The sequence below is a fragment of the Taudactylus pleione genome, unplaced genomic scaffold (genome assembly GCF_031769625.1).
Source record: "Taudactylus pleione unplaced genomic scaffold, aTauple2 ptg000086l, whole genome shotgun sequence".
Lineage (NCBI taxonomy): Eukaryota > Metazoa > Chordata > Amphibia > Anura > Myobatrachidae > Taudactylus > Taudactylus pleione.
This window is the reverse complement of record NW_028284488.1, coordinates 25177498-25191242: the sequence shown is the minus strand read 5'-3', so window position 1 is coordinate 25191242 and position 13745 is coordinate 25177498. Positions and strand designations below refer to the sequence as shown.

General features: G+C 38.6%; 1 protein-coding gene across 2 annotated transcripts in view; it reads right to left on the bottom strand.

The window, feature by feature from the left end:
- Positions 1–13745, bottom strand: part of SEMA3D (semaphorin 3D) — a 212171-nt gene that overhangs the window by 150780 nt on the left and 47646 nt on the right. For both annotated transcript variants that reach the window (XM_088468794.1, XM_088468795.1), the window contains one exon: positions 401–583. In XM_088468794.1, coding sequence (XP_088324920.1) covers positions 401–545 — 145 coding nt within the window. In that variant the 5' untranslated portion in view covers positions 546–583. The remainder of the gene's footprint in view (positions 1–400; positions 584–13745) is intronic.

Below are 13745 nucleotides of genomic sequence, written 5' to 3'. Positions count from 1 at the left end.
GTGTGCCCTCCAGATTCCTGAAAGAGAAAGGGACCCTCCCATAGAGAAATGGGCATGACGAAATATCAGGGGCCTGCATTTTTGATGAGTCAAATTATGTCACCACAACCCCTGCACTTGCCTTTGGATCTCCCAAAGAGGAAATAACCATAAAGTAGGCAAATATGATTTAACTCTGAAATTGTTAATATATAAAAGAGAATATTATTATGGACAAATGTTGAATAAGAATATAAAAATGAGCTAGCTCTACATTATTACACTATTAATACACATAAATCATTTAATGTTTTTACAGCCGGACTCTTATAGGGTATTATATGTCAACACATGTACAGCAAATAATGACATTCCAAATTCCAAATAAGCACATGAAAAATATCCTGCAAGAGACTGTTACCTTTGTGAGAAAGCTTGAGCCGAGGAATATTCTGTTTCAAGCTGTCAGTTGCTGGCAGAAACATTAGAAAGACCATTGATAGCATTGTGGAGAAATCCTGTGGTCTAAGCCATCTGCTGGGACATTTGTGACACTTCTTTCTCATGGTCCTGTATCTGGCACCTCTTCTGGGGAGTTGTCTGTCTGCAGGGAGAAATGTGCCATTATTATGACTTGTTACAGGAAGATGATATTGTGCAAAGCCAGTCACATAGCTTTGGACAGAAAGTGTCACTGGAATTGCATTTTCCAACTGTATTAATCCTTTTATTTTTATATTTTTTAAGGTTATTTTCCTGATCCTCCTTGTACAGTTTTCGGTCACCTTCTCCCTGCCTATTTGAAGTTTGTATACAGCAACTTGCAAACTGGTGTTTAGATTTATATCACAATAAAAGTGCAGAAGCATATCTCATAATATTTTTGTTCCAGGTAATTGGACAGAGTTTGGATTTAGGGCTTTAGGGGCCTATTCATCATCACTTAATTTTTACAAAAGCAATGTAAAAATTAAGTATTCGGCCATTCATCAAGAAGGTAAAGCAGGAGATATCACAGATATCTCCTGCTTATCTTCCTCTGACGGAATGGCCCGCTCTCTCCATACACTAGTATGGGGACAGAATTCATTAAGCTCCAAAAATATAATATTTTTGGAGCTTGAGTGAGGGAGCATTCGCCATCTTCAGATGGTGAATGCTCCCAACACCCGCTCCTTCCCTAAGGGAAGGAGTCCCAGGTCGCGAAGAAGGATCCTTTTGGATCCCTCCGCCCCTGTAAGGCTCCTTCTGCTGGATGTTGGGGCTCTTGTGCGCATGCGTGACCTGTAGGTCGCGCATGTGCACTCCCATCACTGCTCTGAAAGGAGCAGTGAAAAGATTAACTGCTCTGAAAAGGAGCAGTGAAGCCGCTCGCGGAACAGCTGATTTTCGCATCAGCTGTCACCACGCCGGAGCAACGATGAATCCGCAGCGAGTTCGTATGGTAATTATTGGGGTTCGAATGGACCCTGATAATTAACATCATGAATAGGCCCCATCGTGAGTTAGCCATTGTGGTAAATGAGACATCTAGATCGGTCCATAGGAGTTAATCCTGCACAGCCTAATGCCTGTGCTTGGAGTTTACATGTGAAATCATAGAGATAGATTCATTAGCATTCTATTAGTTAAATTTAATTTAAAGGATGGTCAATGCCATTAAAGCAGTTGGGGAAAAAAAATAAAAGAGAAGTCCAAAGGTACTTTCTTTTTTTTATCACAAAGTCAACAAAATAGTCTCCTATCAATCTTTTTTAAGACAGAAATGTACTAGTTATATGTTGTATAATACAGGTTAAATTTGAGGGTTTCTCATCTTCCTAGTATATGATATGAGAGGTAAAGTGCAAGGCAGTATGTGATTTGAACAAAGCAGCGACAAACCTCTTTTCACATTTTCCACCTACAGTAACTAGAACCACATGCATATTTTAATGGGATTCTTCACACCGTGGTATAAAGCCTGTGTCCTGTTCCTGACAGCAATTTGGTTTCACCCTGGATGCTAGAGAAATCCTTTTGTGTTTTTTCACTTACATTGTTTTCTAAATATCTTCCCCTCCTGCTTATAATAATATGGTAGGGCTTACTCCCCTGGGACTCCCATCATTTGTTCTATTGAGCATAATCCCAATGTTTAATATAACTAGGACCACTTATCTTGTACAATTTTTGGGAAGCTCCTGATCTGTGAGAATCTAAAACAGTGGCTGAAAAACGTAAGGTGGGAGTTGATTGGAGAAGTGCTCTATAGGTTAGAACCAGGACATGGCTCATTAAAACATAAGCTATGGATCGCATTGTAGGATGGATGAACACTACAAGTAAGGGAAGGCATTTAAAATCTATATAAAAGTAGAAATGCTTATTTCATAAGCCTGTGATTCTGTATTAGAAATATGCACAATGTCTGTGTTGTTTACATAACATCAGCATAAATCTAGCACTTGCGGCATCATCTTTGTACTATGATTTTTGTATGATCGGGGACAATGAGCCAGTCATATATTGTCATGCAATTCATTGTCTTCCATTATAAATGACACAACTAGCCTAGAGCATCAATTAATTCACATAGTACATCATGCTTTTGCCAGAGCTGTAAACCTCTTTGCGAACAATAGAATCATGTGTACCATGTTGTATTGTTTTCATTTACTATTCTCTAGTGTGATGTTCCCCGTGGAAGTAGTAATAAAACAGATTGCAATTAAAGCACACAATTAACAAGAAATGTTTTTGTTAGTAGATGCATGAAATCCTCTGGCATCTAATGCAGCTAAGTAACACAATTACAGGTTAGTGAACAGCATAGAAATTCAGTTCTTAGGTGGGATCTTTTGAAGTAAAAACAAAGTTAATTCTGAAAATTCCGTAGCAATCCCTCCCAGCTGCTGTTATCTCCAGCTGCAGTGGAACAGTCTGTGTTATGAATATAATTTACATTCCCATAAGAATTAAATGTTTTTTTTTAGATAGTTTCAAAGGACATTTTTCAATTTAGGTTTGTGTCGAAGACAATATTTTTTTTTGCCTATGCAAGAGGACAATGATGCTGGGTTATGCAATTCATAGTCAATCCTTATAGGCACTGAATTCTGTTCATCTTCCAATGTCTCTGTATGTCTATTAACACCCAGATCATTCTTGTGAGTGTTCCAAAGATGTTGTCCTGAATCCAGCTTTGTGACTGAAATTATGGCTTTCAGCGAATGGCTCTAAATATATATATATATACATATATATATATATATATATATATATATATATATATATAATAAAGTCATATTCTGATTATAAAGGCAGAAACATTTCTAACTAATTAAGAAGACCACATATGCTTGTGAGTGGAATACCTAAAGAGTAATAACTACTCCTTGGAGTTTGCAGTACCGTACCATCAACTACATTACTATTACTATTTTATGCATACTTGGTTATTTTATGAACAATATAGGAAATGCAGCATAATAATTTATTGATGGTCAAGAAAAAGTAATTGTGCAATAGAAACATATTTGTATTTCCTGCTCTGTGACGTCACACAGCATACTGTATTAGGGGAAAAGAGGAAACTGAACAAATACTATAATAATTCTGTATCACTGATATATATTGTACACAATACATTGGCTTAGATTAGAACATAAAAGAGAAAACTATTCAACAAGCCAGAAGAGAATAACCCCCCACCCCACTCCAAGACAGTCCTTCTAGAATATGCAGTAAGGGCCAGATACTGTAGGGTAGGGCTAATTTTTGTTGCCCATGATTGGTGATGTCATCTGGCCAGCCAATTAGAGGGGAGCTTTTTACTAGTTTATATGAGAGACGAGGCCTGGTTTAGACCTATTTATTCAGCCTAACCCAATAGTTTGTGTTTTATGTATTGTATTTGTTTGTTTGTCTGTCTCGTCTTCTTAGTTATTTGGGGCAAACAGTGGCCAATATGATGCATATTTAGTCAAGTGCAGTTTATTATATATTTTCGCGATATCACCTCCATGTGGATTGCAAATACCACCTGCAAGGGGATCTAATATTATTAATATAATGTAAATGGGGAAGGCACTCATTGTGCATGCTTCAGGTTGCCACCAGTATTCAGTTAAATATCAGTAATTAATGAAATATAACTTATAAAAAAAAGTTTTAAATCCGCCATAAGTTAGTCTCCCGGTCTTTATTTGCTTTTTAGTTTAGTATTTTTGTTGGATTATGGCTAGAGGAGGTTTAGAGACTCCTGAAGTATTTGGGTAGTATTGATAAGCTACAGCAAGAGGTAGACATTGTCCCATATGCCACCCATTACCTAAGTCCCTTCAACAGGATGCTGTGATTTGCAGCATTGGGAGGTATGGGACAAGTGAGGAAATATGATGTGCCCCCAGGTGACCACATCATAACAAAAATTGGCAAGTTTTTAAAGAAGGCCATTTCCATATCTACATATGTATTTTGAGTAATACTGTATATGTGCTACCATAAATCTAGCATATAGATGTGTCAAGCGCACATAGATGACAATTATTACATCAACGCCAAAAAAGCTCACATGCTTTATTGGAGTAATAAAGCATTTTTTCATTGATTTTCTTCTGTTATTCAGATCTGTGTTAAATTGGTGAGATGCTGCGAATCTTACCACTGGTGGGGACCACTGCTGACAATAACACTGTTAGAACTCCTTAATGTATAGGGAGCAACTCTATAGTATCTCCAGCAGAAACACACGTTTTCACCAGAAAGAGAGCTTTTCAGTTTAATAAATACACCAATATGAGCTCTATTTACTACAATCCGCATATTGAATGCAGATTGTAGTGTGATATTAACGACTGAATTCGCATTTAGACCACACAGCTGATTACTGGGACAGACTCCGGGCTCTGCTCTCCCCGTTAAAGCGGAGCAGGAGTCTGGTAACCGGGGGAGACCATGGATAAGGCCACTTCCAGTTGGCGTTATTATCACAAGGCCTCCCTCGGTATTTTTTTCACATTTTATTTTTAGTAACTCTGGTCAGATCACATTTCTCATTACAATTATGGGAAATGCAATCTGCTTACTAAAAATAAGTGATACTTAGAGGTTGCTCCAATTGCCCTGTAATAACTATATGTGATACTAAAATAATGTGAAAAGGGTGTGAAAACACTCTTTTTCACTTTATTTTAGTCAAAATAATGTTAATAAATAGAGCCCTATGTATTAAAAGCACTTTTACATTTTTAATTCATTACTATGTAATCAAGCATAGGCACTGTCTACATTTTAAATTAAAGTACATAATTTGGCCAATGGATACATTTGTTCATACTATAAAATATAAAATGACACACTTGTCACATAAGCAACATGTGTTTAGTATAAAGTTAAAATTTTTTATTTTAAATAATTCTTTAATTTCAGAAGTATGTAACTAATAACAGGTGCAAGAATTTGCAATTGCTTTCACAACTGTGCCTAATTTAACCAAATGTATTGTACTTGTAGATGATAATATTATTGGTGTGAATTAAATACAAAAATCTTTACTATTTTCTTTATCAACAATTAAGTATAGAGAGCTAGAAATGATATTCTGTAGTACAGAATTAAGGCACCAACTGTCAAAAATAAATACAGCAGATTACCATACACCAGTGGTTCCCAAACTTTTTCGAATCACGGCACCCTAGAGTATCGGCATTGTTTACACGGCACCCATGGTCCAAAAGTTTCTTATTGAGCGGAAATTATTAAATTAAGTAAATTGTGCTTACCTGTCATCCTTGGGATCAGTTATGTGGTGGTTGACAGGGCTGCGCTTCTTTTTCTCCACATATTTTCTGATTGGCAGCCACCAGCACTAGTTTTGCGTATCACATTGACTAAAAATCATTTTATTGGGTACTGGACCACCAACTCGTGGCACCCCTGCAAGCCCAGGGTGCCATGGCACCCAGTTTGGAAACCACTGCCATAGACAACAGTAAGATAATTATCTACACCATACTTTCCTAGTTTGAGGGAAAGCAACACCTACTGTGTGTGCACAGTGCTGATGTGTGTGTGAGTTGGCCTGCCTGAGAGGTGTGTCATAAACTTGATGTTCAATTGTAAATGAGCACCAAAGTGGTTACACCATTCTGGGTTGGTAGGCAAGCATGTTACAAATGACATAATAACTGTAGGCAGCAAAAACATTGACAACAAGGGCTTGTATATAAAATGAAGTTGGTTTAGGTTAAATTGATTAACCTTAGACCAAGTGAATTTTGGCTTGCGTTCCACTGTGGAACTAATCACTGCACTGTTGCCGATGATACATATTGGGGAAGTGGCCACAAGACCTGTTGTGGCATGTAACAAACTGCCACCAAATAGTAGGAAGGATGCTATTGGTAACACTACACTGCAGTGTCAGGAGTCTGCTTCTATCCAATGCTCAATCAGAGTAGAAGTCTTCTAGACACCTATCAATACTTATGTATTCAGAGCCGGAACTTAAAATAATAGTAAAGCCATCGTATTGATACAGATGTGTACTCATACACTAATGCCGCACTGACACCAAACAGCCCTTCTTGGCACGCCAGGACCTGTGTGACTCGGCTTGCGCCGAGCGTCTTTTTTGCTAAAATATGCATCATAGTCAGAAAATGTGGTGTGACAAAACCAGTTAAAGAGACTGCACTGATTCATTTGATATGCAACACTTGTACAAAGAGGTACCAAGAGGAGGGTACTATTTACATGGACCAGGTTCCGCCACCACCACCTCCCCCTCCCTCCTTTCCACACACCTGTCAGCAGCCTGTGTCTCTCCAGCTCAGAAAATGCTGCTGTGCAGTGGGTTCACAAGGGGGGTGCGGGGGTGTTGGCCGCACCTGGGTGTCACCCTCTGATGTTTAAAACAAAAATCACAGAAGCTCTGCACGCACTGCACTTAACTCCCTTTGCAACAAATGAAAATAACATTCCCTCTTTAATAAGTACAGTATAACAGTATAGTTATTTGACAATGCTGTAACAATTGTGCTTTTCTGGAAGAAAGCACGAGACTTTCCCCACTTCATCTACCCATATTTGCAAATCATGTTTTGTTAAAAAATGGTGCAATAATAAGAATGTTATGACAAATAATAATCTAAATTAATTGGAAAAACACTTTTATTTTGTAAAAACTCATTTTTAAAGTTAAATCTGACAAGTTAAATCTAAATATGACAAGTTAAATCTAAATATGACAAGTTAAATCTTAATATGACAAGTTAAATACAAACTACTTCTAATTTTATCTTTTGTAAGAGCTGTCACAATGCAACAAAACAAACAGTTAATATTCAGTGCCATCAGGATCGTCATCAGCTCTATGAACACAGGTGGTTTAATTCAGATCTTTCAGTTTAATTTTCACAGTCAGTACATTTACAAAGCATTGTACATTTCAGCAATGCCCTTTTACACTTACAATGGCTGGTGCTGCAAGTTTTACAAGAGCAACTGAGTAATTCCCTGCATGCTATGGATGCCTGAGTGGTTTATGTGGGCTCCCAGGGTGAGTTTTAATTTTTTTGCCAACCCCAAAGCCCTGTCCCCAGCAGTATCAAGCTTGATAGATACTCCTCAGGATCTGCTGAAATAAAGCTGATTTAGTTGGTGGTAGTCTGTCGATGGATTGTCTTTTTTTTAGTATAGAGTTCTTTCCTACACCCATTAACTGTACAGATATGAAAACTTATCATACAACAAAACAATAATTTTTTCTAGTTCTTCCATAAAAACCTCAACATCAGTAGTCTGCTGAGACAAAGCTGGAATGTGTGCATAATTTCTGTGAGACTTGCCATAACCAGCACATGAGGAAGTTGTGTCACTTCCAATGAATGCATAAAAATAGGAGAAACTTAGTTTTTTGGATTCCAAGCTTGCTAAACAGGAGATGAATAGAAATGTATTCAGAATTCTTTCCAGTTCCAAATGCAATCCACAAGAAATCGACCTGTAAGTCATTGAATGATGGAAGTGACAGCACTACAACACTGTCCTAATAATGATGGACTTTTGTCCGGCTTGACAATCCTGTCTGGCTTGACACTCCTCTTTGTGTGCAGTTGAACCTGCCTCCTCTTCACTGCATAAGATCTTCATGATCCTCTTGACTGCATAAGATCTTCATGCTTACACATAGGCATGTTGCATCAGATCGTTTCTCCTTTTGTGGTTACTACTTCTTACTATTTCTTTTCCCTGTCAAATTTAAAGTTTCCCTGCACGTAGATCAAACAATTCCTTTTTGTTTTCATCATTGCACAAAAAGTTCTTCCAGTTTCTTGTTACAAGAAACTTTTTGCCTTATGCCAGCACCTCTTAACATTCTGATCTCTGATTATAAACTGTCAGATCTATAGTCATCCCAGTCAAATCAGTCTACATCTTCCCATTCAAATGCACTTGGTTTACAAATTTATTTGCATAGCCCTTAAATGTCTTGGCATCTCCAGGAGGTATCATGTGTACTATGGCTAGGCCATCCAATATGGCACATAATGCTGAAGGTTTTTCACTAATATAGTCAGACATATTTTATGAACACCCGAGAAGATCAGATTTCTTAGTTTTTCAAAGGTACCCATAATCTGACAAAGAAGTGGTTGATTTTCATGATTGAAGAATTCGTCAAGATCTGAACCTCTCTTTTGACCACCAATGTACAGTTTTGTGAAAAGCCTGACATCATTTCTCATAGCTCTCATTGCCAATTGGGCTTTGTTTTGTAGAGCAGTTTTTCTTAAAACAGTTTCAATTGATTGCATTTGAGTGGTGTATCAATTGATATAGCTTTGTCTTCAAGTCTATGATTAACAAATTCCTTAAACTGCTGAATTACAAGAGCTTTTAGTCTAAATAATTAATCTCTGTTTGAGAAACAATTATATTATCATGTAGGCTACAGAGATCTGGGCTGCTGTCTTGAAATGGATTTCCTAAATCATGTAATGTGTTTATTAAAGCCTTGATATGCCTGAAGAGTGAAGTTTGAGTGCTGGATGAGCATTCAAGGAGTTGATTTGAATGCATGTTACGTTTCTTTAAACTACTTCGAGCCCAGCTACCATCCATTGTCTCAATGCATCAGGGTTCTCCATCAGTCTGACTGCTCCCCCATCTCCCTTTATGCATGCATAGCACTGCTGAAGTGCCTGGTCCAATGCCATTGCAGAAATCTTTTTCCCACTATTGTTAGCTGTAAACTTCACAGCTGTAAATACCTGAAGAATTTCAGAATATAAATCTGGTCGCTTTTTCATATCTCACAGATTCACTGGAAGCCACCTGGCATACAGCAGTTATGGTGGTTGAATGAAAAAAAAAACCAAGGAGTAAATCTTATCAGAAACTTCTTATACAGTTCAAAGTTGGAACTTCTGATTGATGACAAGAATTAAATTAACGAGTCTTCTACTTCCATAACAGTACTCCCATAAAACTATGCAATCTGTGGAATTGTGTAGTGCTTTTCTGTGCACCACTCCTCAAATGAAAAAATTAATCGTCAGTATCATCTTTTCCATCATACTCATTATTATAATAATGAGAATAAGCTTGTTTTCTCAAGTAGAGCAACACACACAATGTCACCTGGGGTATATTTACAAAAGATCAATTTTGGATTCTGTTCGATTTGCCATTCGATTTTGGTTCGATTTCCATTCATTTTTGATATTGGAGATTTACTAAAGCCAAAATCGAATGTCAAATCGAACAGAAAATGGAATTTTGCATCAATGTTTTCCCATAGTCAAATATAGGATCCCTTCATTTACTAACATTCGATTTGCAAACTCTAATGTAAATCAAACTCAAAATCGAACTTCAAATCCCCAAATGAATAGAATAATGAGAGACGGTTAATTTGAACTTCTAAACTTGAGCCTCTTTTGGCTGGAAATTGATTGTGATGCCTTTAAAAGTTCCCAAAAGCATGTGGGGCAGCCTGGCTGTAGGAATAATGGCTACTCATGGCTATGCTATGCTGTGCAAGAACCTGCGGTATCAGGGGCAGAACTAGCTCTTTGGGGGCCCCATAGCAAAGATGCACACAGGCCCCCCTCCCCATGGTGGGTTTCAGCCGACATAGCCAGGCAAACAAAGCAATTATTTAAAAAATAAATTATATGTATATAGACATGTATACAGTATATATAGCCATATAAATGTGTGTGTATATATATATATATATATATATATATATATATATATATATATAGAGAGAGAGAGAGAGAGAGAGAGAGAGAGAGAGATATGAAGGCAATAGAGAGCACTCACCAGGCTGTGTAGCAATCAGGAATCAGAAAATTTTAATTAGTCTGTATAAAATACATAGTCGACATTGACTATATATTTTATACGGACTATATATATATATATATATCTTTCTCCACGACTATTGTAATTAATTAATTTTTACCTGAAATTAAAGAACAGTATCATTGTTATTGTACTAAATAATTTACTACAAATAATGTGCTAAATAACAAAAAGAAACAAAAATTTACACAAAGTTTAACAAATGACTGGACTTTTTGAAATTTAAATAAATCACCAATGTTTTTAAAAATGGTGACCATTTTCCAATTTGGCGGCCAAAATGTTTGGGCCCTACCTCCAAAATTTTTTCACCCATGTGTATTGATATCTCCATGAAAGTTTTCAACTTTTCTTTAAAGAAAGTGCACAATTATTGTGCTAATTTCCCCACTATAGAAAATAGAGCTTGGAGTGTGCATATTATATATGTTGAGTGCAGAGCTTCTGCAATACAGATGTGTCCTCAAACATTGTTGCTAAAGTTGCGATAAATAGCCCCTCGCAGCGTGCCAGGCCCCAAGCACACCTAACATCTTTCTCGCTCAAAATAACCATCATGTTTACATAATAAATAGAATAAAAGAACTGGGAGCAACAAAAGTACTTTGTTAGATTGCACTGATCAATTTGATGTGCAATATTTGTACATCTGTAGGTGACTGAGTCTGTGTACGAAGTGCTGCGATGTAGCAGCTGCTGATTTTTCTCAAGTTCTGTTGTTGCTCATCTGCAACTTTGTAAAGTATTTAAAACAAATTCATGTGCGGTTAAAGTCGCTGCCCAGCAACTCTAGAACACTCTGAGTAGTATTTTGCTGCGCCTGCAATGCAAATAAGATGAACAGTATGGTATGCTTGCTACTACACTTGGAGTATCTGTCGTGCCATATGGTGTACAAAAGCATGAGGACACCGGATAGATAGATAGATAGATAGATAGATAGATAGATAGATAGATAGATAGATAGATAGATAGATAGATAGCTAGATTGATAGCTATTTTTTCTTTAATATAGAAGTTAGATAATGTGGGGAAGGTGCAAATGTTAAAGGATGATGTGCTTTGAATCAAGTATTTCAGATTTGCAATTAGTGCACAATTGTATCAGTAAGAAAATCTGCAAAGGCCACTGAAAGATCATCCAAAGATGACTAGTAAGACTGGCCTTTATCCCAAGAACCCAATAACATGAGACAAATATTACATTCTACAATTATCTATCATCATAAATGACGCCCTCTAATTCTCACCTTTCCACCAGCGTCATACAAATCATCACACATTCCCTGTAATGCAGCACACATTCTTGGGCACAGATCCCATGGAATGCAGCACAGACACACCCTGTAATGAAGCACACATGCCCTGTAATGCAACACACATGCCCTGTTATAAAAAAAACCACATCTCTAACAAATCAGCACACCTCCTTGAGCACAAATCACCTGTAATTCATCAGACATTCTTTGCTCATATAGACAACAGTGTGCTGGAAAGCATCAGCCATTTTCTTGTAGCACACACCCTTCCTATTCTTCTATTGAGTATTCCCTCCATAGAGAGATGACAATGATGATGTCTTAACTTCACTGTGTTGTGCACACCCAGCCTGATCTCCCACAGATTTCTGGACTCTTCAAGGAGTTAGGGAGATCATCACTATTTCAAGGAGTCTCATTGACAGTCTGGGAGAGATGCATTGGCATCACTATGGTGGTGTGGGCCGCAACGGGTGTCACCCCCTGAGGGTGTGGCTTTCTCCTGCAGCATTCAGCCCCTGTCACAGAGGAGGAGCCGACAGTGCAGGCACAGTCTCCGGGCACAGCGCAGCATCTCTGGGGATGCTAGGAACACCCCCAGAGTGATGCAATTGGGAGCCCCACAAGGTCACACCCCCTTTTCGGATGCACGCAGCTCTGCTGTGCAGGGCAGTTTACAGCGCACACTGGGTGTCACCATATCAGGTGACACCTCTGGAGTGATGGCAAATAAATTCTTTTGTATGCACCCCCATATTTATCACTGACTCTCCCATCAAATTAACTGTGTTAGAGAACACACTAATTCACTTAGAAAGTCACTGTTAAATCCAGGACCAGATGAATTTAATAAACTTAAAATGTTGAAGACTGACATACTGTACCTGGTTTATACATTTCTTAGGTAACTGTGACGCTCAAAGATGGAGGGTTTGACACAGCAACAGTTGCAACCAGTACCAGATTAAGGTCCACATGGACCTGGAGCTGAAATTTATGAAGGGCCTACTGTGTGCTTCTGCAGGAGGCGTGACCAATACGATGGGGGTGGTGACCACTGATGTGGGGGTTTCTGCATTCATATAATATATATATATATATATATATATATATATAATGTGTGTGTACATATATATATTCCAGCGATCAGCACTCCTTGTGTAAAAAATAACCAGTGGTGCCCTCCTGATAGTAGCTAAACAGGTACCAAATACATAGATAAAGATTCCGGCAGCGCTAAATAAGTCAGGCAAATATCAGGAAATAAATTCCAGTGTTTCACACACACACAGGCGAGAGGGGCTGCTAGGTGGGAGTTACACTGAGTTGGCTGCCCGATCACTGTGGCCAGCAGTGATCACGACCTCAGCACAGAGTGGAACTGAGACTGCACTGCAGCTGCCAGAAGATGCTGGGCTGCTTGATCAATGATCAAGTCACTCTGGGGGTGTAAACACATCTAGCACCAGGTGACTAACATGTTTGAATTGTCCGATCACTGTGGTATAGTGATCGGGACACTGGGGGCAGAGCTGCAGCTGCACTGCAGAGCTGAATGGGGATTCCACGGGGCTGCTTGATTTCTGTTGACAACAGTGGTCGGGAGAAATTGGAGGTGGAGTCGTGGGTGCAGAGGGACCAGCTGGCGACTGCTGGAAGATTAGTTACGGCAGCCGCCCAGTGGGTATTTGACTGGTCGCATCTGATGCGACCATGCCAGGCAAGTAGCTAAAAAAATCCATTATGAAACCATTAATGATTATAAAGGAATAAAGCATTCTTAGGTTCAATTATGTGGTGTTGGTGGCCGTTGCTCCTCCGTTCAGTCATGCCTCTTCTGATCCTCAGCCAGCATCCATTGGGTGAAGGGTTAGAGGTAAACATGGATAAAGTGGGCAGCCACATAAATGAGGAGAGGCACACAGAGGAAAATGGGAAAGGGGCATAGATAGAAAGGGGGCAGAGGCACAGAAGAGAAGGGTACAGACACAGTACGGGGGGGTGGAGGCTCAGATTTGGGGAAGGGGCAAAGGAAATGATTAAAGAATATTAAAGATGGGAATGGGCAGAAGCACATATAAGGAAGGAGTAGAGGCACATAAACGAGTGGGTTAGAGGCATAGCTATTGGGTGGTGGCAGAGGTTCATGTA